Source organism: Formica exsecta, unplaced genomic scaffold (genome assembly GCF_003651465.1).
Source record: "Formica exsecta isolate Colony F162 unplaced genomic scaffold, ASM365146v1 scaffold26, whole genome shotgun sequence".
In the NCBI taxonomy this organism is placed as follows: Eukaryota; Metazoa; Arthropoda; class Insecta; order Hymenoptera; family Formicidae; genus Formica; species Formica exsecta.
The window spans coordinates 1,075,972-1,097,030 of NW_021849866.1; the positions used below are offsets into that span (position 1 = coordinate 1,075,972).

General features: G+C 34.0%; 5 protein-coding genes across 10 annotated transcripts in view; 2 read left to right on the forward strand and 3 right to left on the reverse strand.

Annotated features, from left to right (window-relative positions):
* Window positions 1-901: 901 nt before the first annotated feature.
* Window positions 902-4,993, forward strand: LOC115236792 (monocarboxylate transporter 5-like). Its single transcript, XM_029809483.1, has 4 exons — window positions 902-2,190; window positions 2,442-3,132; window positions 3,573-3,793; window positions 4,710-4,993. The coding sequence occupies exons 1-4, from the start codon at window positions 1,752-1,754 to the stop codon at window positions 4,895-4,897; spliced, it is 1,539 nt and encodes a 512-aa protein (XP_029665343.1). The 5' UTR covers window positions 902-1,751; the 3' UTR covers window positions 4,898-4,993.
* On the reverse strand, window positions 3,795-7,322 carry LOC115236827 (UPF0547 protein C16orf87-like). Of its 3 annotated transcripts, none has more exons than XR_003884249.1 (4): window positions 6,996-7,322; window positions 6,233-6,421; window positions 5,715-6,053; window positions 3,795-3,812 (listed from the first exon to the last, which is right to left on the reverse strand). XR_003884249.1 is itself a non-coding variant. In XM_029809521.1 (3 exons), the coding sequence occupies exons 1-3, from the start codon at window positions 7,044-7,046 to the stop codon at window positions 5,823-5,825; spliced, it is 471 nt and encodes a 156-aa protein (XP_029665381.1). In that variant the 5' UTR covers window positions 7,047-7,322; the 3' UTR covers window positions 5,324-5,822. The 3 variants fall into 3 exon arrangements, 1 of the variants encoding a protein (XP_029665381.1); XR_003884248.1 differs by lacking the exon at window positions 3,795-3,812 and adding an exon at window positions 5,583-5,653; XM_029809521.1 differs by lacking the exon at window positions 3,795-3,812 and having other exon boundaries at window positions 5,324-6,053.
* A 154-nt stretch (window positions 7,323-7,476) lies between these two features.
* LOC115236828 (40S ribosomal protein S15Aa) lies at window positions 7,477-9,087 on the reverse strand. The gene is made up of 4 exons (XM_029809522.1): window positions 8,933-9,087; window positions 8,243-8,377; window positions 7,889-8,054; window positions 7,477-7,602 (listed from the first exon to the last, which is right to left on the reverse strand). Exons 2-4 carry the CDS (start codon window positions 8,373-8,375, stop codon window positions 7,509-7,511), a joined length of 393 nt encoding a protein of 130 aa, XP_029665382.1. The 5' UTR covers window positions 8,376-8,377; window positions 8,933-9,087; the 3' UTR covers window positions 7,477-7,508.
* A 542-nt stretch (window positions 9,088-9,629) lies between these two features.
* The window catches only part of LOC115236823 (E3 ubiquitin-protein ligase Ubr3), a 35,555-nt gene continuing 24,125 nt past the window's right edge, over window positions 9,630-21,059 (forward strand). Inside the window, exons 1-8 of the mRNA XM_029809516.1 lie at window positions 9,630-10,581; window positions 11,974-12,187; window positions 12,436-12,564; window positions 13,007-13,272; window positions 13,423-13,667; window positions 14,014-14,131; window positions 14,219-14,625; window positions 14,709-14,864. Of these exons, the coding sequence (XP_029665376.1) occupies window positions 10,338-10,581; window positions 11,974-12,187; window positions 12,436-12,564; window positions 13,007-13,272; window positions 13,423-13,667; window positions 14,014-14,131; window positions 14,219-14,625; window positions 14,709-14,864 (1,779 nt within the window). The 5' untranslated portion in view covers window positions 9,630-10,337. The remainder of the gene's footprint in view (window positions 10,582-11,973; window positions 12,188-12,435; window positions 12,565-13,006; window positions 13,273-13,422; window positions 13,668-14,013; window positions 14,132-14,218; window positions 14,626-14,708; window positions 14,865-21,059) is intronic.
* The window catches only part of LOC115236824, a 16,556-nt gene continuing 12,001 nt past the window's right edge, over window positions 16,505-21,059 (reverse strand). For 3 of the 4 annotated variants that reach the window (XM_029809520.1, XM_029809518.1, XM_029809519.1), the window contains exons 2-9: window positions 19,835-20,448; window positions 19,069-19,210; window positions 18,609-18,749; window positions 18,272-18,489; window positions 17,700-17,920; window positions 17,358-17,596; window positions 17,069-17,198; window positions 16,505-16,913 (exon numbers count right to left, since the gene is read on the reverse strand). In XM_029809520.1, coding sequence (XP_029665380.1) covers window positions 16,580-16,913; window positions 17,069-17,198; window positions 17,358-17,596; window positions 17,700-17,920; window positions 18,272-18,489; window positions 18,609-18,749; window positions 19,069-19,210; window positions 19,835-20,341 — 1,932 coding nt within the window. In that variant the 5' untranslated portion in view covers window positions 20,342-20,448 and the 3' untranslated portion in view covers window positions 16,505-16,579. The remainder of the gene's footprint in view (window positions 16,914-17,068; window positions 17,199-17,357; window positions 17,597-17,699; window positions 17,921-18,271; window positions 18,490-18,608; window positions 18,750-19,068; window positions 19,211-19,834; window positions 20,449-21,059) is intronic. The other variant, XM_029809517.1, reaches the window with a different exon arrangement.

Consider the following 21,059-nt stretch of genomic DNA (forward strand, 5'->3'; position numbering starts at 1 on the left):
TAATAATATATTAAAGGGATATTAATAGTTCTCTTTTATTTTTTCGACCTATGATTGAATTACATTTGGCTGCGGCAATTTGTGAAATTGTCATCTCTGTATTTCCTCTATAATTGCTGTTTGATAATTACGGCAATCGAGGGCGGACGGTGCACGCTAGATGACGTAACGATGAACGAAGGTCGACATCAAGGAGACAATCAAATTGAACCGCAATGCGAATAAGCTTCTTAATGATAAAGATTTCGAAAATTGCCGAGTTACTGGCAGTCTCATTGCAATCGAAAGAAATATCAAGTTTATTTAAAACAAATGACAAATGACGAGAGTCAGTTTTGATGCAATTATCAATGCAATGCTAATGATTCGGCAAAACACTCGTCGTATTAATCACATGATTTGTTCATTGTATTATAAGATATCACATCAATAAACCATGATTATAAAATATATATATTATATTATTTAATCATATTTATACACATCATATAAAATTATTATATAATAAATATTTTCTGATAATAAATCATTACATATTTCCTTAAAAAACGACGATAATTTTCTTATAAAGGTATGCTTTAGCTTCTCTTGCAAGAATTATTAAAATAATATTTTTTTAGAACAATCTCAAGATTTGTCCAGTTAGCAACGTTTCATATACAAATACACCTTCTGTCATAATAAAGTTTTACACTACTACATAGATATAGAAACATGAATATAATAACATCAATTTTTTCTTTTAAGCAGTTTTTATTTTCTTAATGCAACCAAAACAGTTGTGTATAAGACTTTATATATTCAAGCATAGAGATTCAACATTCTTTTCTTTATTAGAATAATAATATTAAAATAATATATTTTATTTAATATAGATATAATTATATCGTGCATGGGAAGTGGAGGGGGAGGGGTGCAGTTTTGTTCATCTAAGCAATTTATATGTTTTCGATTCAATCAAGTTTCATCAAATTGCCAACATTCCGGTTGCTAACGTCCTATATATTCGAAATATATAGTTTGACACGTTATTTTCTCTTTTATTGCAAAACTTTGTATTTTTCCATATGTATGTAACCCAATTTTGTGTTGGTCGAGAAAACGATGGATTTTTTGTTTTTACATATACAGTGCGCGGTTTTTTCTGTCAGTGAGTTCGCACGTGAGTCGTGGATGATTTCCGCGAAGATTGTCTTTGCGCGTCAGCACAGCCGAAGTGTATCGATCCCACTGTAAATTTCCAGTTAATGGCAACCCTCCACCACGTAGACTGCGCATGCACCCCCGAACTCACCGTGTGTTCACCGAGAGCCTTTAGTCTACTCTACAAGGTCGGAAGAAGTGTTTTAATAATCAGACAAGAGGATCCTGATCGCGTCGACTTTTTCACCTATTCCTGTTCATTCAGCTTATCCTCGAAAGCCAAAATCGAAAAGCACTAAAGCCCCACTGAGGGGCTCGAAGATTACAGTCGAAGGAAAAGGAAAGAAACGAAAGGGGTTGCGTATGCCATTGTAACGGTATTACTATACGATAGGTGAATCTCGTTGTACCAGGTAAAGAGATAAATTCGTTCTCCATTCAGTGGAGAAGAAGAGGTGAATCTGGTGTGAAGGGTGAGACAGCTCGAGGAACCATCGAACGACTAGAGAAGAGACCAAAGTACAAGTAAACCACGCGTGACCAACCAAGTAATATAATCCAATGTATTACGGTCCCCCCGGTTCCGCAGAGGAAGCCGCCGAGGAAACATGTCGCTACCACGGGAATGGAGCTTTCAGGACGCGTGTCGGGCATCGAGATTGCTCGAGGACACCGACCTCGGCGTCGTCGCAACGGCAGCGTCGTCCCAGGAGATGGTCGTCACAGGCAGCAGCGCGATCATCGACGAGAATATGAATAATCAACCGGCGACGCAGCTGGGCTCGTTGTTTTCCATCCACTCAGCCCCGGTGTTCGACCTGAGCGGCAGCGTCGCCGTCGGGGCACCCTCGCCGAATCAACCGGGATCCCTGGCGGTCCAGGTGACGGCGACGTCAACCCCGATCGTCCCTCCACATTTGCAAAGCCCCGAAGGCACCCTTCTCGAGGACGAGGACAATGACAACCTGCTGACGATATCCAGTCTCACTGCCCGGCCGCTCATCGCTAAATCCAGGGAGCTCAGGTCGGTGTCGGAGCGAATATTCAGTGTGTTACGAGAACCAGATATCGGGAAGATGAAAGACGGCGATTTAATAATTAAGGAATTAATTAAGATTTTAATAATATCGAAAGCACATCTTTTGAGAACTTCCTATGTCCTTATACAAAATTGGAATATTTTTGTTGAATTTATAAATATTCTTAATCCTTTTTTGTGTAAACAATTGTACACGTATATAGAAAAATATTATATAACCAACTTGATAACGACTAGTTGATATTTCGACTGGTGTAAGAAATGACGATAGATCATAATTTATCTCTCCGACAGGATCAGGACAAGTCAACGCAACAGAAACTGGAGCTGCTGTTCGCCAATGATCCAACTGCCCGGCACAATATGTTGAACGAATTGTTCCACCAGAACAGCAATGTGGTGGCGATCGAGTTGACCGACAGCGATGAGGAGAAGGATGTGATGGGCGAAGGTCTTCCTATGAAGTCCATCGCCAAGATCCGCAGTTCCAGTATCCTGCACAGCGTGGAGGATCTATCGACGGACTCGACGTGTGTGTACAAGGCCGCGAGATCGTCGCAAAGATCGCTAAAATCGTCCGCGACGGCGACGGGTCCGGCAGAACAGCAACAGCCACCGCCGTCGCCGCCAAGCAGGATGCCGTCCTTGACACCAACAGCATCGACGGAAACCAAGATTACGTTCATGCAGAGAGTGACGCGCTATCTCGATCTGTCGCTGCTGAAGAATCCACAATTCATCATGATGTGCATCTCCGTCAGTTTGATGTCCACCGGCAGCCCGTACATGCTATACTACCTGCCGGCGTACGTCCACGCCGCAGGTTACACCAAATCAGAGGCTGGCTATCTGGTGGCCATTTCCGCTGCTCTCGACTTGTGCGGTAGACTCGGCCTTGGCTGGCTGTCGGATCTCAAGCTGTTCGATCGGCGGAAAGGATATATCGGAAGGCGAGCGATTTTATTTACGCATGACACGTGCTTTTGTCTCCGTGAAATCTAATTCAAGCGTGAAAAGATTATTATGGAGTATATCGTATCGATTATAAAAAACATATATAAGAAACTTTATGTCCTATAGAAAATTCTCTTATTTTGATCATTTTGCTAAAAATCATATAGATCGACTATGATATTTACGATCGAATCATTTCTATTTGTTTCATTCGCTGCTCCGGAATTACAAATCACCATCCATTTGGAAGATATTTTAGGATCTTGGAGATACTATTTTACACTCTTTCTTTAGTCTGGGTATTAAACAAACAGAAAATTTATTATTTAAAAGCGATATTTTTAGAGAAATTTTTTCATGTCTGAGAGAGCTTGGAGCTAATACGGATCAAAGCATAATTATTTATACCGATGTCTCTTCTCTTGTCACTGAGCAGTGTAGTGGGTGCCGGCGTGGCGGTCCTCGCGATCCCGATGGCTCACTCCTTTTACGTATTGGCGTGTTCTGTCGGCATGTATGGACTGTGCCTAGGCTGTTGGTTTCTCCTAGTTCCCGTCCTGCTCGCCGATCAATATGGCACCGACAAAATATCGTCCAGCTATGGTCTGGTGAGGATGTTCCAGAGCTTTGGTGCAATTTCCATTCCACCACTCGCAGGTACTTTTCAGCTGTAGAACTATATACTAATGTTATTTCCCAAAAACATCTGTTCTTTTCTTTAAATTGGATTAAAATATTCTTTTAATTTAAATTCATTAACTATATTCACATACAATTTGAATTTATTAATTATTCTAAAAATCTATAACTGTGTAAAAGTAATGAATGGAATAATTCTCGTGCATCCTCAAAGAAAACAGCAAAAATATTGAAACATACTATATATCATGTTAATTATGTGCACATAATTATGTCAAAGGTGTGAAGATAAAAATATAAAAGCTGCATGCGCGCATACAATATACATCAGATTACCAGGGATGCTTTTTAGCTTAATGATTTTTATAATTACCTTGAGATAATTGGCTATGAAAATATCGTTTACATCCTTTTTCGAGATATTGAGATTTTAATCGATTTTTTTAATTTCTCCAGATTTTTTTCTCTTAATAAAATTTTCTCTCTTAATAAAAGTTTCTCTCGACCGATACAATGTTGTATCGATATATTTATTATGATTAAAATAGATCAAATATTGCAGTCATATTATTATACCAATTTGGAATCGATTTTTCCTTATTGTTAAAAAAAAAATGTCAGAAAATGTCACATGTTAAAGAAATTTCATTCGAATTACAAGCGATTGAAAATGGATAATATTTTCACAAATTAAACTTCAAAGACAAAAAATGTAGCAAAATCTTATATTCCTCATTTAACACAAATAAAACTAAATTAAATTTTGAAGGAAAGATATTAATTCTAATATCAAATTTAAAAAAAAAAAAAAATAAAGAATTAAAAAATCTATTCCTGAAATGGATTCCATATATTATATAATATTCTCTATATTTAAATCATCATATTAATTAATCTTTATGAGATTCTCTCTTAGATGGTAACGTTGTTCCAGGTTACTTGCGCGACGTAACCGGAAGTTATACCGTGTGTTTTCTGTGCATGGGTACATGTATGGTTATAGGAGGTTTACCTCTGCTTTTGGTTTTCAATGAGAACCAGACAGATCCAACAACAGCAACAAAGCTGCCCGTAAACGCTGAGAATAACAATCGTCAAGGGGACACTACCGTAAAAGAGTAAATTATTTTGAAAATGTGATCGTTGATAATATGAAGTGATCTATAATGTGTAATAGGAAAATAAATAAATCATAACAGTTGTCACAAAAAAAGGAAACATTACAAGCGTTTATTGAGCTTTTCCAAGTATCAATAAACTTTTTCTCAATCGATTTTTCTCATCTCCCGTACTGAGACAGAATATTGTCGCCATGTGCATTAGATAAATTTAATTTAAATAAAAAAAGTATAAATTTGAAATTTAAAAAATACGTTCACACTATCCATGCATTTTATCTTTAAAATTATTTTTCAAATCTTTTTTGCTTTGTTCCCAACATTGTAAAGTTATAAGTATTTCCCATCCACATCCTTTCTGATAAATCTAAATAATATTTACTTCATGAACAGTAAACATGTTAAATATAAACTGTTTTAAAATAAAATGTTTTTACTTTGTTTATCTTTATTATTTACATCATATATACAAATCTTTATTACCACAATTCAGCTCTTAATATAAATGTATACGAAATTCATATTTTGGAGTTTTATGCAATATTTAAAACATTGACAATAAAATATAAAATATAAAATACTTTTTTACATGTAAATCTAAATATTTATGTAAATAAAATACACATTATGTCATGACTTTTATGTATTTTTATCTTCAAATAGGTAAGTATAACGATTGCTATAAATAGATTCCACAAGAGTTATATCGGAAACTCTTATATGGCAGTTAGTTATATTTGTAGATAAATCTGTATAGAAACTGAAATCGATGTATATCGGTAAATTTCCGATGCTGTAGGAACTCGCATTACACCGCTTACCTTCATTTTATTTGCGCCTTACTACTGCACATAGTAAAGCAATCATGTCGAACTGATGTTGTTGGATTTGTCAAAGAGATACGCATGTATCTATGTCTATTTTTAATTTCACATAGGCTTCCAAGCTACCACTCTCATCTTGTTGTTAAGTTCTTGCAATATGAGAGAACAAGTGAGTTGTTTCTCTGGAGATAATCCATTGATCCCATCCATTTCATCATCATCATCGCCCACGCCGCTATTACTGCCACTCTTGCCCTTTCCCTTTCCTTTCCGCTTCTTTTTTTTATTCAACTGGCGACAATCGATATCACTTGTAGTATCCGTGGTTTGTCTGATCTAAAAGAATAATTTACTACTAAAAATATGAAATAAAGAAATGATATTCTGTATTCAATAATATTAAGACAGAATGTAATCTAATTATATAATCATATAAACTTATGCAATTGAGTGTTAATATAAAAAGCAATATTGTATTTTCTAAAAATATACTATAATATAAATTTGATTATTACTTTGGTATTTTTTTTCGTTTGTTTGTCATATTCCAAAGCATCATAATAATTTGGTTTCTCGCGTTTAATACGATTAGTTCTTCTTGTCTTCATCACTCCACTGTCAGGACTGGGTGGACTTTTGATAGAATTGCGCCGTGCATTGAAAAAGGAATGTCCACAAGGACAAGCTTTGCACGCAACAGGTACCTTATAATATATATTATAAGTGAACAAATTTATTAACAATATTTTTTATTCAATGGACAATGCAATTTATACGCATTAATTTTTTAAAACAAGAAAAAAAAAATATATATATATATAATGTATATATCAGTAACAATAAACACAATAAAATAATATTATTAAAAATAAAATTCTTTATATAATCAATATATATTATAGATATATGCATAGATTATTTGACAATTTTCCTTTTCTTTTCCATATTTAATTAACAGATTAAAATCAATGAATACCCAACATATGCATTCACATATATAGAATGCATTTAGAGACAAAGACATACACAAAGAAAAAATATTATATCCCGTTTATTCTTATTTTACATATATTTTTAATATTATATTTGTCTATCAAAGATTTATTTAAAACAGAAAAGATGTTTGATAAGCATGTAGCCAAAGTAGAAGCTAATTATATATATGGCGAAGATTGAGAATATTACAAAACATAAATAATATATAACTTTACATATACAATATATATTATATTTAATAAATAAATATAAATATATACGAGGGAGACGATTTCAAAATACCTGCTGTTCGCACTTGGGGCATCCTTTGCTAATCGTTTTAGTTTTGGCCATATTTCGGGCTGGGTTCTATTCAGTTCTATTGCACATAGACAAAGAGATTACACTTTTCTTTTCGATTCAGAAATATAAATATATCACAATTGTAACAAAGAAATGAGCGATTGTGGCTCCTTCAATGCAGCGCCGCCAACTATATGCGCGGTATCACATTGAACTAAGATGTCAGAAATAAATACATTTGGATCGTGCTTATACTATCCTCAATATATGTTCAATTTCATTTGGGAAGACATTTTTGACCTTGCAAAATAAAAAGCTCTATCAAAAATTGAGTATTCATTGTAATCGAGAAAGAACTAAACATATTTTTTTTTTATAAAAGGCGAGATTTTATCAAACTGAAAAACAATAGTCAAAATTTAAATAGATGGGTATTTGGTTTTCAAAACCAAGAAAAGTCATTTGAAATTAAAAGATTTTTGTTTTTACATCTTTATTTACTTAAATAAAAAGTTAAAAGAAAAATCCTAAGATTTTTCCTCCAAGATGTTTCCTCCTGGCTTCTTCATGGTCCATGATTCCTCCACTAGTAGTCAATACAACATATCTGAAATGTAAATAGAATATGTATGTAATGTAGTGCAACATGCATTATGTATTTTACTTTTAATTCTTGGATTTAAATAGACGCAATTAATTAAACTTTCTCTCATCAATTTTTTTTGCTCATTATTAATATTTATTATTTTGCGTTATTACACATAATTATCTCAGTAATTTGTTGTATAAATAACTAAGAACAATATAAAATTGCATATAATATAAAATAAATATCATCTATCATTATTTATAAAGTAAAGTTTCTTGATTATTATTTACAGGTAAGTACTTACCCGAACTGTCGAGAAGGTAAGAGATTGTTGGTCCATTTCTCAATGTCATTGATCGGTACGTCAAATCTTGGAGAGATAACTCCACATTTGTTTAATCTTCCAGTAAGGTTCACTACCACCTTTCCACTGCGATGGTCATCCACAATCTCAAACTCTCCAATATATCCTGTATACAATAGATATTTGTTTAAAGTGATTTTAAGTCTTTCCCTTCCTCATATATGTGTGAAAAAAATTATATATTTCCATAATTATAAAAATGTGTGTAAAATTATATATCACACACATGTATAAGAAATGAAATGTATATTATAAATAATATAAATAAACTTTCCTTATACAAGATTTACTCACCATGCTTCATCATGACAGTCAAAAATTTGACAATCACTTTGGAGCAGGGCCTCAACAATACCTGTCGCTTTCCGCGCTTTTCGGCATTGTTGATGGATTTGAGAGCATCACTGAGAACGTTCATACGTACCATGGCTGAAAATCAAACGTGATAAGTATTAACCAAACATATATACATTGCACTGTACAATAATGTAAATTATATCACTATGATTATTTTATAAATATCATAGAGTTTCTTCGTAGAGTTTAAATCATAAATTTATTTTATCGCACATGTCAGCTAATGGAAAAATGACTCTGCTGCGTAAATTGAAACTATTGTATTTCTATTCCTTTAATTTTCCTACAATAAAATCTAACCTATCTAATCTAATCTTTGTGAATAGTACAAATAACCAATTGTAAACTAATTATTATTGCACAGGTCACACAAAAATATAAAGTAAAGCAATAGTTTGGCAGTTGTAAATATTGTGCTCTTGTGTCTACGCGATACAAATTTTTCAAATTCAAACGAAGAGAGCAGCTACATGAGCGACGATCGCCACCGGTTCACTTCGTATCTCAATATTTCTCCAACACTTTGTCGCGATCGCGAAAAATTCGATCACCGGGATACGCGGATGGATTTAATATACCCTACGATGTATCGATGTAAATCCGATGGGTTCTATCACGAAGGATTACCTGCGATTTGTAATTTGTTTATCACAGTACCATACACGCCCGTTTTTACTCGAAACGTGAAGAGAAAGAAGCAGCGAGGCTAGGGTTGCTGACCAGCTGGTTAGAGATCAGCGTTGCTAGAACTTTCTTCGCGCATGCGCCTAGTTGGAATCCCGCAGTTTCGCCATCTTGACGGAAAAACATCATTGCATCGGACAAAAAATTCATTTATTCGATTTCCCAATATTATTTAATGAAAAAATCAGATAATAATATAAATAATTAATTATATAGATTTCTTTATATAGATATTTATAGACTTTATGGAGGATTTAAATCGCGTCCAATATCTGATCTACAATATTCGATATTCAATAGGAAGCTATTTCCTAGTAACAAAAATGTCGTCGCCTAGAGACTCTAGAAAGCACGTTCTCCTATTGGATATCGGGGACACATGGTGAATTCTTCATTTGCGTCTTTGAGTGCCGGTCTACAATAGGTGATTTAAGCCCTAAGCCTTATGCCAGTATCAGACTACGCATTGAAAATTGAAGATTGAAGATTAAAGATTGAAATTTGACTAATCAGAACAAAAGAGACTAAAATTTCTTTGTCCTGTCTTAAATCACCTATTGTAGACCGGCACTGAAGGAACACACCTCTCGTTTGAAAGCACGGAGCACGTTCACGTTGCGGATACACCACTTACGTACGTATTCACCTCACCACGTCGATAAAGCAGCTCGGTCAGTCAGATCTTGGAATGAGCAGCAAGTGGACGCGCCAGCGGAGACTCGATTGTCTCGGTCGTTTCGTATTAGTTGTCTTGGTCGCCAATTTCCTCGGCTCCGTCTTCTCGATCGATCGTCGATCGATGTTTCGTCGTGTATAGTTCGTCATTCGCGTTACACCGTATCCATATCCGTACTGTGTCGTGTCGTGTCGTCCTGTTCTGTTGTGTCGCGTATCCCGTCGCCTCGTCGTAGGGGCGCCTACTGGGCGCGATCTGTTCGTACGGTATATACTCGTCGCGGACCGGTGCCCGGGGAAGACTCCAGCCTCAGAAACTCTGAGAGAGAGAGAGAGAGAGAGAGAGAGAGAGTGACGGACCGCCGTTTATCATCGCGATTGCCGCATACGGCGGTCGTAGCGCCGTGACGTTAACGGAGGGTCACGACTCGGAGTCTCGCCGACTTCGTCATGCTGTCAGTCGCAGCGATCGCGACGACGACGACGACGTTGACGTTTCCCGGATCGAGGAGAAGAGACGCGTTCTCTCGCTGCTGATATGGGGCCGATATTAGTCGAACGCTTGGTCCTCAAATCCATGAGCTCTCCCTACTTGAAAAATAAATAAAACTCAAGTGACTTCTTGAGGAGTGCGAGACGACGTTCTTTTCTAAGGTAGACGACCAGGCTCAGGATGGCTTCGACCTCCAGCAGCACGTCGCCCGACGTTCAAGTGCTGATGGGCAAGGGAAAACGCGGGGCGGCCGCCTATATCAGTTTGACCACAGGTCGGGACACCGGTGGTTGTCCGCCGTATCTCAATGAGCTGCTGGACGTTCTGTTGAACCCCAGCAAGCCCATCGACGATTGGGAAACCATCGACTGGTGCAAGTGGTTGATGGCCGGTGGTCGCACGCCCGACGAATTCGCCAGTACAGGTGGATATCCGCGATTATGGTCTTACAAAGGGATCAATAAAATGTTGTGAAAAAAACCTTATCTTTGAATTATTCCATGATACGAATTGTTCAAGCAGTCAAAATTGCTTTTGCAACTTGTTAAAGAGAGCAACACATTTTTTCAGTCTCTTGTAAAAAAATTTTTATTGTTATTTTTTGTCCCTTTATTTATTGTTTTCGTTATTCAATGATGCAATCAACATGAAACTAAACTATTTTTATAATAAACACTTGCTTGTAGCTTGTGATAAATTATTAACATTTTATGTACACAGGAAACTATCATACTTATTAAGGGCTTATTTTTTAAGTTCATAAAACAACAAAATTATTTATACAGATAATTAACAATTTATGATTATGTAAGATTTTCAGTATTACTCATCAAACATTTTTATTAGATATATATTTACGATAATAAAAATTGTAAAAACAATTTATATATATATATATANNNAACTTACAATATTTAAAATATTTGTATATATATAGTTATGATAAAATTGTTGCTTAAATCTTTATTGATATTTTATTACTGTATATAAAATTTATATGTAGTATTTAGATGTGAAAATTTATGAGCACATTTAATTTTTTACATTTAAATAATATGACTTGTCTTGTGACAAAATTAAATATATCATCATAAATTGCTATTGAATTATATATTATATATAAATAGGACTGTATTTTTATTATAAGTAATTCACTTGACATTTCTTTTTTATTTACAACATCACATGATTTATAAAAAAGATGTGTGGTTATAAATATACACAAATTGCGTATTTGGCAGTGCTAAATATTTCAGATAAAGATATAGTTATGAGAAGACAAGTATAGATAGAGAGTTACAGCTATAGTCGACGAATTTAACCTAACTTGTGTTACAAGAATTACATTATATTTTATGTTCCAAATGTTACATAAGGGTAGTTTTATGAAAGGATTGAAAGAAACATTTATTTTTATATAAAAATTTATTTTATACAAGAATGATATAAAATATACATAAATCAAAAGTAATATATATAATTTATAGCATTACACTTAGATCACTTGTCTTACTGTTTATATCTTGTATGTTTTGCACTTACATTATTAAGAAGAATTTTTAATTATGGCTTTAAATATTCCGAAAATAAATTAACAAATTTGCGCTTTTACATATATTTCATACTTATTTTATATTCAGGTATTCGAATTTTTTAATAAAACAATAAACACATTACTAACAAATTACAGAATTACAGAATATAATAATTACAGAAATATACTTTTATAGAATTATTTTCTTAGGAAAATAAGAATTTTATTATGGACAAAAAAAGCTCATTCTATTTACTGATCAAATTCTTGATTTTTTTTCAGTACGTACCTACGATAATGCTACTACTTGTGGTCTGGTATGGACACCAAACTTTGTAGCATATCGCTGTCGCACATGTGGCATATCTCCCTGTATGTCCTTGTGTACCGAGTGCTTCAAAAAGGGAAATCATCATCGTCACGATTTCAATATGTTTCTCAGCCAAGCAGGTGGTGCATGTGATTGTGGCGATACATCTGTGATGAAGGAGACTGGGTAATTAATAATTTTTAAAAACATCTCATATAGTAATGAAAATCTGTAGGATATATTACATTTCGACTTTGTCTATATAAATATTCATTTTTTTTTTTTAATATTACTGATTTTTCTTTTCCTTTTTTTTTTTTTTTTTTGGTTAACTCAATTCATCAGTAAATATCTTGATGAGATACCGCAGATTTCCTTACCGAAATTTGCCGAATATTTTTTTGTCAGTTGTTAATTTGTTTTTTATCTTACAGATTTTGTGATAGGCATGGGCCAAAGGCTGCTGTAAATAAATCAGTCGCACCATCGGATCTGATGTGTGTAGCCGAGGCAATGATGCCCAGAATTATTCTTCGACTTATACAACATTTACGTGAGAATTGGTATGTTAGACATTATATACTTTCACAGAAATTATTATTAACCTTTAGAATGATGAGTTTTTAGCGGATAGTGGTTTTTTCTGCTATATTTTACAGAACATATGAATAAGTGGTATGTAAAAATAAACTTTATCTACTTTTAATCTTCTTACCTAATATAAATTGATACTTTATAATAGCTTGCATGTATATATTCTAAAATTACATAACACTCTCTCTCTCTTTCTCTTTTGTGTTGTATAAAATGGCTACATTTTAAGTAGGAAAAGTTTTCTGATCCATGCTTACTAGGACTCTTTTTCTTAATTTTCTTAATTTTTTTTAATATACATATGTATAACAAGGTCTCCAATTAAAAAAAAAATAATAATATAGAAACAAAATTGCAATAATGTATGTTAGTAAAAATATTAATAATTTATTACTATTTTGTTCATTTTAGTAAAATGGGTGTGCCAGATTATAGAGGTGCTATACATGAAGCGGATTCATATTTGACCATGTTGCTAGATTTGAACAACATGGGCGCATTAATGAGACACGTTATGACATCAGCTCTCACGAATCCGCAAAAGTACCGAGGCCTCATGGATCCCTCGGTCTTAACGGGACAATCCGAGTACGATAGCTATTGCCAAGATAGCAATAAAATATATCAGCATGCCGTAAAATCGCTACCGAATCCAGAACCACCTGATGAATATAAAGGTAAATAATGTTGATATATAAAATTGATATAGACAATTCGTATTACGGAAATTTCAATAACTTCAATAATAATTTCTAACGCGATAAAAACACAAAATAATTTGTATGCATACCACAATGACATTAATGACGCGATTCACTTCGTTTCAGAATGCGTGTCGCTTCAAGAACACTTAGAGCACACTACATTCTTGGAGGAACTGATGTTTTGGACGGTTGCTTACGAATTTCCGCAGAAATTGGTTTGTCTGCTATTGAACATGTTGCCAGATCCTGATTATAAAGAAGCTTTAACTCGCGCCTTTGTGTTGCACTATAGTAGAATCTCTATGATGCTCGAGCGTTCTACGGATCCCGATACGTTGAGCAATAGAGTAGTACATGTTAGCGTACAGGTAATTTTATCTTATTACAGATAACAGATAGATAAAGATAACAGACTTAGATAACAGATAGCAATATCGCGGATATTTGATTAATCATAGTCTATGGTAAAATTTCTTTTATATATATCTCCGAACCACACAAATTATACTTTTATTCACATAATTGCATTAAAAAATTTTTCTTTTTCCAAAAAATAGTACTAGAGTATGCAATGATTGGAGAAAAAAGAAAATATATAAATGATATTTATTCTAATTTTGTATAATATGAGAATAAGATTTTCATCTACAATATATTTATTTCTTTATATATGTATAAAACGTATTAATTTTTAATCTTTGTAAAACTTTTCAGCTATTTAGCAACGAGAAGCTAGCGTTGAGGATGGTTGACCAGTTGAAATTGTTACACGTTATGGTTATTAGTTTGAAATACATGATGAGCAAAATACTCATTCAAAATACCTTGCATGGTATGTTCTGCAGTTTTAAAATCAGGATGGATCAGAATGCGTGAATTCAAGTTAAAGAGCAAAGATTAATAGAAAGATTTATTTCAGATCCGGATAAGAACTTCCATTATGTTGTGGATTGTGGACGTCAAGTGATGAAGGAACATTGTTATTGGCCATTGGTGTCTGATTTAAACAATGTGCTCTCACACAAACCCGTCGCGGTCAGATTCATGAGCGATAACACTCTTTTGGAAATGTGGTTCGACTTTCTATCCATGTTTCAAGGCATGAACGTCAACCAGAGAGAGTTGAGCCAGCATGTCGAGTTCGAACCTAACACTTATTACGCGGCATTTAGCGCGGAACTGGAGGCAAGTGCATATCCAATGTGGGCTCTAGTGTCACATCTTCGGGGACCCGAAAGTGCAACATTAAGTCGACGGGTGCTTACCTTCTGCCTTACAGCTTTGCAAGACTGGCTAGACGCCGTGAACTACACTCATCCAAACGTGGTGAGTGTAAACTCTTGTTCGTGTTCTATGCATATATTGCGTTAGAAAATTAGTTATACACGTTGTTCTTCACTTTTTTTCAGAGTGATAGTTTGCAAGTGTCATTTCATCTACCGCTTCATCGATATCTCGCCGTGTTTATGTGTCAGGCTATCCGACAACAGGGAGCAACTCTGCGCGAATTACTACCGCCCACGGACATGTTACATCTCCTTATGATGCATCCATTGCGAGTGCAGGTGAGTACCTTCATTTCTCTTTTTGTTTCCATAGATCCTTCGCAATTCCACGATACATGGCTAATATTGTAATTCGTAAAAGTAACTCTTTAATCCTTAAAACTGGAGATTTAAATTTAAGAAAAATGAATTATATGGTTATATTTGATTAGAGATTACTTGATTGGTCTAATGAAAAAGATAATCAAAATATTTCGATTCGCGAAGGATTAATAATTTGAATGAAGAACTTCTTTTTAATTAACAGCATTTATATGCCTAGGATATATATTATTCGCAAAAATTTATCATATATGCAAATATGACATTTGCCATTATATCAATTTATTTTCAAAGATTTGTGTGCATTTATAGTTACATGACAGAAAAGATAAAGAAAAGTTCGTCATGTACAGTATAAAAATATTACAAAGTTGATACAATAATTCTAAATAATATCTGCTACAAAACTATAACTAAATCTGGAAAACAAAATCATTTTATATAAAATTGCAATATAATAAAAGAAATTATCATGTGATATATACTAATCTAATACTAATCCTAAATCTAAAATGAAATATTTTCTTATGTTATAATTTTAAATCTTAATTCTGAAACATATTTAATGGTAACGAAATTGAGTTGTGCAAAGGAAATGGCAACAATTTGTCGTCACAAATACTTATCTACATATTTCTAAACTCATGCAATATTACATTCAAATTGTAAAAAAAATTGTTAATATTAACGAAAACTGAAAAACGAAGGAATCTAATTCATACATTTGACGATAAATCAAAATTTACGTCAAACTTTATAGTTACATCAAACTTTAATTACATCTCATACTCATCAGTATAAAAGTCATCAATTTATAGAATTTATAAATTCAGGAAGCTTTATACATCATTTTTTTTTGTTTATATATAAATAAGTTTTATGTTTTATGTCTATTACTTCAATCTCTTTATCAACTCTTATTTTTATTATTTTATATTTTAATTAATACAGAAAAATTTTAAATTTGTGACTGTAGTGTTTTAATATAAATCGATCACTTAACATTTTTAAACAAAGCTTAATTTCAAGACTGCCAACATAAATTATTAGTAAATTGTTGATTTGGGATATATACGATGCACTAGTAAACACACAATTGATTTATTATGAGTATTAATAATTAATATATCGAAATTAATGAAAAAAAATCTCTATTTAAATGTAATTACAAAGAAGAGGGAATGCTTAAATGTAATTAGTCTTAATTTAATGAATGTTAGCTTTATATCAAGAATCTTGATATTCTTGATCAGATTTCCACGAAACAAAATATACTAAGATATATCTGATTGCAAATGATCAATAATATGTTCTCTATATTTCTTAGAATGAAAAGCCATTTTCATAATTGCACTTTGATTCGAAATGTAGAAAGTCTACAAAGATGGAAAGTTTTAAAAACAAAAACATTTTTAACTTTATTGCATCTTAAATTTCGTATGTCAATACTGATTTTTCTCGCATTATCTTTACTTTATTAAAAAAAGATTCTTTTTTCCATAAAATTAAAACTTTCGACCTTTAATATTTCGTATACGACTCGATACGTTGCACCTTCGTATTCACTTTGATACTTATGTTAAGGTCCTTGGTATAGGTTTGTGTGTATATATATATATATAAATCACAGGTTCTTCAATCGCGTTATTTCGATGAAAAGTGTGAAAGATTCTTTACATGGCTGTTATCTCGTTCGGGGTCTCGAGAACCGGCGGTGTTGGTGGTAGGTCGACTTGCAGATGCGGCGCGAAGTCGTAGGTGATCAATTTCAGGGCGGCGAACCCGCCTGAACCCTTTCGACCCTTATGAAAGATACCAGCGCCCGCGATCGGTACCGGTGGGTTCGGTATGATTGGTTGAACATCGAGGAAGGGAATCGTGCTCTGCGCCGCGTCCTTTCGTCGATCGCTCGGTGCGAAGTTCAAATATTGATTCATCGCGGAATCCGGTTCGTTCTGCACGGGATTGCGAATCGGTATGTCGGGTTCGATAAACTTCAGCTCCGTTCTGAAAATGCAAATACATGTTAAGAGTGTTACAATTAAAAATTGAGCTTTAACTCGACGATAGAAGGGTTAATTAATATTGCGAATATATTTATAAATACTACTAAAATTTAATATCACAGCGAACTTAAGCTGGGAAGAAAAAGACTTTCGTACCTGTCAGTAACGTCGTTGCTATGCCAGAAAGTCTTTTCCTCGGGTTGGATTAATAATCCGGACGTGAAATTGAACGGAGTCACCATTACTTCCAAGTTTAGACGGCTACCAACCATTCGGAATCGAACGCCTAAATCAGATTTATATTGTGATATATAATTGCGTTTAATATATAATTATATTTTTACGAACGATATATTTCATATTAAATCATATCACAATTGTAATGAGAATATAGGAGGGTTTACATAAAATTTAGACGTCAATTAAAATCGATTTTTTAAATTACCTGTCAGGAGATGATCTTGCGACGACTGTAAATCGTCGAGGTCCAAAGCGCGTTTTTCCCACACGAGTTTATGGTAATCAATGCCGCTTCTAATGTTAGCGTCCATGATCGAAAAAGCATCGACCGGTTGCCATTCAGTCGTGGACGTATTAATCGCTCCACGTGGAAGCAACTGACCCTCTTGAATTTGCATATGAATAATCTGGTTTATCTTCTTTATTCTTATCCCTGTTATAACTCTGTCAATGAGTAGATATTGTATTTTAAATTTTATATTACACATCTCATCGAATTCTATTAATTCTATTGATTTCTTCATTGAATTGGCTACACGATTTTTACCTATTATTCGAGATATCGGACATCACGGATCGGAGACTAAAATACCGATCGGAGCTCGAATTGTGATCGTCGCAATAGCAAAAACAATAACTGCAATGCCAGAAAAGCCACCGCCACCAGCTGTCGACTTTGGTCGTGCCTCTGTTACACGTATTTTTGTTTCCGTAAACGAGACCATTCTCATATTCAATATACTCGTATCGTCTATTGCTGTTTTTATCCTAAATGGATAGAATATTCGAATTAATAATTGCAAGATTGCTCTCACCCACACACATATCACGCGTATTTCCTTTTTTAAGAAGACGAAACTTTAAGACTCCATTGAGTATTTTTTTCATAATAATTTCTCTATTTTTGACTACATTAAAAATTTATAATCTCTCTAATTTTTTAATTTTCCTATTCTGTATAAGCTTGATTTTAAAATTAATCTTAAATTATACTTTAGCTACTTTTCTCCGTATTATACAGTTGAAATTTTTTTAAACTTTCACCGAACTTTTTTCTCTGCGATATACAATTTATAAACTACCTAATCACATGTATATCCTGAGGCTAAAAATACTCACTGACGGACAAATCCACATATCGGAATCGATGTACTCGCAATGCAATATCTTTCCATTGCACCGGCGTTGTTGCACGCAAAATTGATCCTTATAGCAACCGTGCACCTTAGTATACGTATAATAAGCGCAGTTCTCCTTGCACGTGTTATCGCTGTTCAGATCTACCTCGTTTACGATGTATCCTTGAAACAGCTGCTTCAATTCGGTATAAGTTTCATCTAAATAAATCGTGTATATAAATTATACATATTTATATAAATTATAAATCATATCAATTGAACAATTGAGATATATAAATCTGTATAAATTAATTATCCTATTTTTGGGGGAGCTTTACCTAACTTATGTACACTCGGATCGCATCTCCAAAGATCTCTCGGAGCAAAAGCCATTGCGGTTTTGACGGCTCTTAACGTCTCGGATGTCCTGATCTCATATTGATGTTTCAGCGTCTGAATCTCCTCGTTAAAGTTATTGCCTGTGTTAAATTTAGGGGATTAGATACATTTACGTATCCTAATCGTGCATCCCACTAGCTTTTTCGTTTCACACGATCCGGAAACCAAAATTTCACGATTACCTTTATAAATTATTCTGTAGAATCTTATCGAATTTTCAATCTTCTATCTTACATATTTAGCTTTAAAGCTTTTAATTTGAAACATCTATTTACGTGCAAACGTGTTTTAAATGGAATACGAGCTCGTTAAAATTGGTCTTAATCGTACAATGGGGATCGTGCGACGTCAAAAACGCTATACGTGGTATATTTAAACGTAATCGTCGGTGCCAAGTACCTTCGTTGTACAGACGAAGTAGCATATAGGAGAATTGAATCATAGTATAACCCTTGATCTCCGTCAGCGCCACGGTATTGTACAAATTGTACAGCAGTTGCTGCGGCGATTGCATCTCATTGCACATTTGCTGCGACGCTTCCTGCACGTACGAAAAGACTTTACAGGTCTTTCGGAGACGTTGACGAGTATATTTATGTTAATTGAGGCCTTCAAAAACAATTATTTGTGATCGGGAATAAATGCATCGCTCTGTAATATTTAATCCTTGGCAGATAAATGTGCTTTCATGAACTTTCTCGATATCTATATACGATTTTAAGAATAATTAAAAACCACTAAGCATTTATAAAGTATATTGCTAAACCATTGATATTCACTTGTGTTGAACATCTACTTTTTCCTAATTTATTCGAGAAAATTGTGTGTGTCTCGAACAACAAGAATACATCTTCATTATGTTCGTGTTCTTTTTTTTTTTTTTTTTTTTCATTTGTTTGAAGAATATTAGAAATTGATCTTTTTGACATTTTACATGTTTTTATTGACGTTTAAATAGTATGTCAGTATTTTTAAATCCTGGAAAAACCTAAATATCCAAAATTTAAAAATACTGACATACTGTTTAAACGTCAATAAAAACATATGTAAAACGCCCAAAAAAATCAATTTCTAATATTCTTCGAAAAAAAATCCTAAAAATCATCAATTTTTGATATTATAGACTGGGCCCTTAAGGAGACGCGCAGCTATTTCGGCTAGATACCTGAAAAGCAGCGATGAACAATTTTTCGTTGACGATCAGATTCGCGATGCGATCAAGAGCCCTCGGGATCGCGGCGTTCGGATCCCGCAGGATCGTCTCGGCGAAATTCGCCAGTTGATTAACATTGATCGGCGCATTCAGTTCGACAATCTCGCGCTGCATTTGCCTGAACACTCCGTACAGGCCGTTGACGACACCCTTGTCGGATTGGGCCCGGGCCCAGAGCCACAGGGAGTCCAGGGAGTTCAGATGATCCCGTCGGTCCAAGGGAAATTGCTTGTCGTCCAGGTTGCCGAATCTCTTGTACACCTCGATCAGATGCAAATACTTATGTCGCGCTTCGACATTGATCCATTTACGTTCATCGGCCAGATCTTTTCTCAGCTCCTTCTCCAGATATAACAGGGTCTGTCTAAGCACGTCAATCGTCGACGCGTCATTCTTGATCGCGGCGAAGGCTGCCACAGCCAACACTCCCAGTGTTAACAGACACGTGAGGTATCTCATTCTTCCTCCTCTTGGAGTCGGACCTTCGACGGTGACTCACGCGTTTATAATTCACTTAGCAGAATGTCAGTTTCTTTCTTTGTTTACCTTTTGGACAAGTCTCGTATCTGAAGACGCGAAAAAACGTACATAAAACCGAAGATTGAAATCGTGTTATAAATCGTTTTGTTCCATTTATTATATTTGTTATATATTATTATTTTTATTATTATTATTAACAACTATTTATTATTATTATTATTAAATATTTTTATTATTTATTATCGTGTTCTTATCAGTAAATGAAAATAATATACTTTTTTGGTTGGCTATAAAGTCCACTGTATCTATTTTGAAATTTTTTTGACAAGAAAAAATTTTCGTAGAGAAAAGAGTGTATCTTTAATTTTATTAAAAAAAAAAAAAGATTAATGAAAAAAAGAATCACAAATAATTATAGTAACTTGCTGAAAATTATTTATTTTAAAAGTTTTTTGGTATGTATGATATATCGCAATATGGTGTGTACATAAATTAACATCGTATATATGTACTTGCTTTCTATGTTTCTTTTCCTTTGGGAAGATATAAGCACAGAGTGACACCATATATTTCTTCGGGGATTTGAGAAACTTCTGATGGGATCGTACTCGTATATATAATTTCAATTCCACCGTAGAATTCAAAAAAAAAAAAATTTAATGTTTCGATATGTATCACAGTTAATTCTTAATTTCTC

Excerpts from the sequence above, each read along its gene's own strand:
- LOC115236792 (XM_029809483.1), top strand. The coding sequence starts at position 1,752 with ATGTCGCTACCACGGGAATGGAGCTTTCAGGACGCGTGTCGGGCATCG. Across the intron at positions 2,191-2,441 it reads GGTGTCGGAGCGAATATTCA|AAATGACGATAGATCATAAT; the intron begins GTGTGTTACGAG and ends GACTGGTGTAAG. Across the intron at positions 3,133-3,572 it reads CGGAAAGGATATATCGGAAG|TGTAGTGGGTGCCGGCGTGG; the intron begins GCGAGCGATTTT and ends GTCACTGAGCAG.
- LOC115236827 (XM_029809521.1), bottom strand. The coding sequence starts at position 7,046 with ATGGCCAAAACTAAAACGATTAGCAAAGGATGCCCCAAGTGCGAACAG. Across the intron at positions 6,422-6,995 it reads GCCCCAAGTGCGAACAGCAG|GTACCTGTTGCGTGCAAAGC; the intron begins GTATTTTGAAAT and ends ATATATTATAAG. Across the intron at positions 6,054-6,232 it reads AAACGAAAAAAAATACCAAA|ATCAGACAAACCACGGATAC; the intron begins GTAATAATCAAA and ends TTATTCTTTTAG.
- LOC115236828 (XM_029809522.1), bottom strand. The coding sequence starts at position 8,375 with ATGGTACGTATGAACGTTCTCAGTGATGCTCTCAAATCCATCAACAAT. Across the intron at positions 8,055-8,242 it reads GACTGTCATGATGAAGCATG|GATATATTGGAGAGTTTGAG; the intron begins GTGAGTAAATCT and ends TATTGTATACAG. Across the intron at positions 7,603-7,888 it reads TTACCTTCTCGACAGTTCGG|ATATGTTGTATTGACTACTA; the intron begins GTAAGTACTTAC and ends TTTACATTTCAG.